The sequence below is a fragment of the Eptatretus burgeri genome, chromosome 2, assembly GCF_056783735.1.
Source record: "Eptatretus burgeri isolate ZD-2024b chromosome 2, Ebu_testis_v1, whole genome shotgun sequence".
NCBI classification, from domain to species: Eukaryota; Metazoa; Chordata; class Myxini; order Myxiniformes; family Myxinidae; genus Eptatretus; species Eptatretus burgeri.
In genome coordinates, this window is record NC_140962.1 from 1771267 (window position 1) to 1773962 (window position 2696).

A 2696-nucleotide genomic window follows, 5' to 3' on the forward strand; every position below is an offset into this window, starting at 1 on the left:
TTCATGATACGATTACATTTTCCAATGTATTCATATTTCCTGACTTTGATAGACTGTCAGCAATCATCGCACTTTATTGACTGTTCCAATTCATGGTAAAAGCATCGTGCACACCCCCGCTGTCGCCAGATGAAGTTAGTATGCAGGACAAGTCACCTGCAAACCATCACAGCGCTCTCTCTGGCCTCTCACCAGCCCAGCTTCCCAGTCCTCAGTTTCATGGAGCGTACAGCCCCCACCTCCTCCGACGCTCTCATACCAACCTATCCCTCTCTCCCCAGCAGCGCCCCTCCGCTTAATATAACCAATATCAATGAGAATCAACTACCAAGAGATAAAGGTCTTGGGTGAAATAGTAGGGAGGGGGGGGGAAACCCCCTAAAAACAAGAATAGATCAGCCATAGCAATAGTACAACAAAACAAGCCTGGTGATAGCTTAGTGGTTAGGGTGGTGGCTGAGGATCCTCGGGTCCTGAGTTCAAGCCCCGTTGGCCACTGAATTAATATACACCAGGAGGTTGACTCAGCCTGTCATCCTTTCGAGGTCGGCAAAATGAGTACCAGTGTACTGGTAAGGGGGACACTGCATCAGCGGCATAGCCGCGTCCCAACCAATGATGCAACCAGCAGCCACAGGCTGCACTCGATAGAGAGTACAACAAAACAAATAAACAAAGAAAAAAGCCTTTTGCCACAACAACAACAAAAAAAATCCACCACCACAACAATGATTTAAGGTCATGCTGCGTCGCCAACAGCTACCAATAACTTGCAGTCGTGCACTGCTGTCATGAACAAGACAAATGTACCTTTAAAGAAACATCCTTCTCTCAACATCAGGAGAGTATGATCATCAAAAAGGAGAGGGACCATTATTAATTTAATAATTATCTCAACGAGAGGATAACGAGCGGGAATATAGATGTGCGAAGAGCGGTGATTTTGCCATCTGCTAACTGCTTCCTCTGAATGTCGATGCTCCATCTTCACCGACAGAGAGAATTACTGCACGGACAGGGTGATTGATCATTTTTGTCCGACACAGCTCGATAGTTGGCCTGTTGTGGCATTTTGCATTCTGAGGTTTGATGTCTATCGTATATGCAACAGGGACAGAAAGGACATCGAGGGACAGGTATCGAGGAAAATGGGGGGGGGGGGATGAAGGATGACAAAAGGGATCGAGTGAACACTGAACAGTGATGCAGACAGCTGAATAGGCACGACCATACAATGTCAGACAGGCGCAGTCGCGACACCACAAGTTAAGATACCCGAGACGGCTGTGCTGCACTTACAACGGATTGGACGAGTTCCAATAAACGGGCTCCAACTCGGCAGCCAACAGCACCGTCCGTCCGAGAGCGAGTGCCAGCAGGCAGAGCCCCCAGAGCGTCCGACTCCACGCCATCGCCCCCGGGGCGCTACGGGACACGGCCCGCGCGCCCGCAGGGAGTCGTGCCACGGAGCCTCATTGACACCAGCAGCGAGGACGGGGAACCCGTGAACGTTTGGATCAGGACTTTCACTGCATCTCGCAGTCTCCCGGTAATCGCACCTCGACTTTCCTCCCTTCTGTATCCTGCGTGCTCAGAGCTCGCTCGTCCGATCTTCCTATTCTTGTCCTTTCTTTCCGATCACTGCTTTCATATATAAATACTTTTTTCCTTTCTTGTCCGAGTCTGTCCTTCCGCCTTCACAGTAATCTTGTCTTATCGCAGCTTGGTTTTTTTTTTGCAGATCACCAGGGAGTTACACCGTTTGTAGATCCATCATGACAGGTCAGGAGCAACTCCAGCTCTTCTTGGAACCAGCATCGCAGCCTCGACCCTATTGTCTATGGAGCTGCAACAACGACACAAGTCGAGTTCTCAAAATCTTTTTGTTTCGCGACAATATAATTACTTATTTTCACCTCTTTACAATTTATCTACATATCTCTCCCTCGATCTCTCGCTCTCTATCTATCCGTACACTTCATCTTCCTTTCTTCTGTTCTCGCGCTCTCCTGCTCACCAGATCGCCAGCGGAGTCGAATCCACGCAGGACATGGGGGCGGTGCCAAACCTCGAACACGCCATCCATTGGTCAAAGTCCCGATCAATCAAACATAACGGGGCGGGATGTGCGTTTAATAGTCTGCGTTCATTGGTCAGCTCCTCGCGTTGAAATCGCAGGCAAGGATTCGCGGAGACGTTTCTATTGGTCGGATGCGACTCAAGTTCCCTCCCACCAATGGAGTCATTGCTTTTTACAGTGACGTCACATTTGTTTGCACACCATCGCACGTAATTTAGCGCCACGTCGTGGCGATCAAGAGAAATACATCAAACATATCTCCTAACGGTTCTAAACTGGAATAATGAAGAAACATTATTTGTTTCATTGTGAAATTCAGACCTGCTTCAGCCGAGAATCACTTTCACGACAGCTTTGTCATTGAACATATATACATGTCTGTATATGATATATATATATATATATATATATGTATATATATATATATATATATATATATATGTATATGTATATGTATATGTATATGTATATGTATATATATATATATATATATATATATATATATGTATATATATATATATATATATATATATATGTATATGTATATGTATATGTATATGTATATGTATATATATATATATATATATATATATATATATATATATTGTTGTGGTTA

The 2696-nt window shown here is 45.1% G+C and overlaps 1 protein-coding gene across 1 annotated transcript in view; it reads right to left on the reverse strand.

The window, feature by feature from the left end:
- The window catches only part of LOC147031255 (ephrin-B1-like), a 98508-nt gene extending 96454 nt beyond the window's left edge, over positions 1 to 2054 (reverse strand). Inside the window, exon 1 of the mRNA XM_085860441.1 lies at positions 1300 to 2054. Within this exon, the coding sequence (XP_085716567.1) occupies positions 1300 to 1412 (113 nt within the window). The 5' untranslated portion in view covers positions 1413 to 2054. The remainder of the gene's footprint in view (positions 1 to 1299) is intronic.
- Positions 2055 to 2696: the final 642 nt, after the last annotated feature.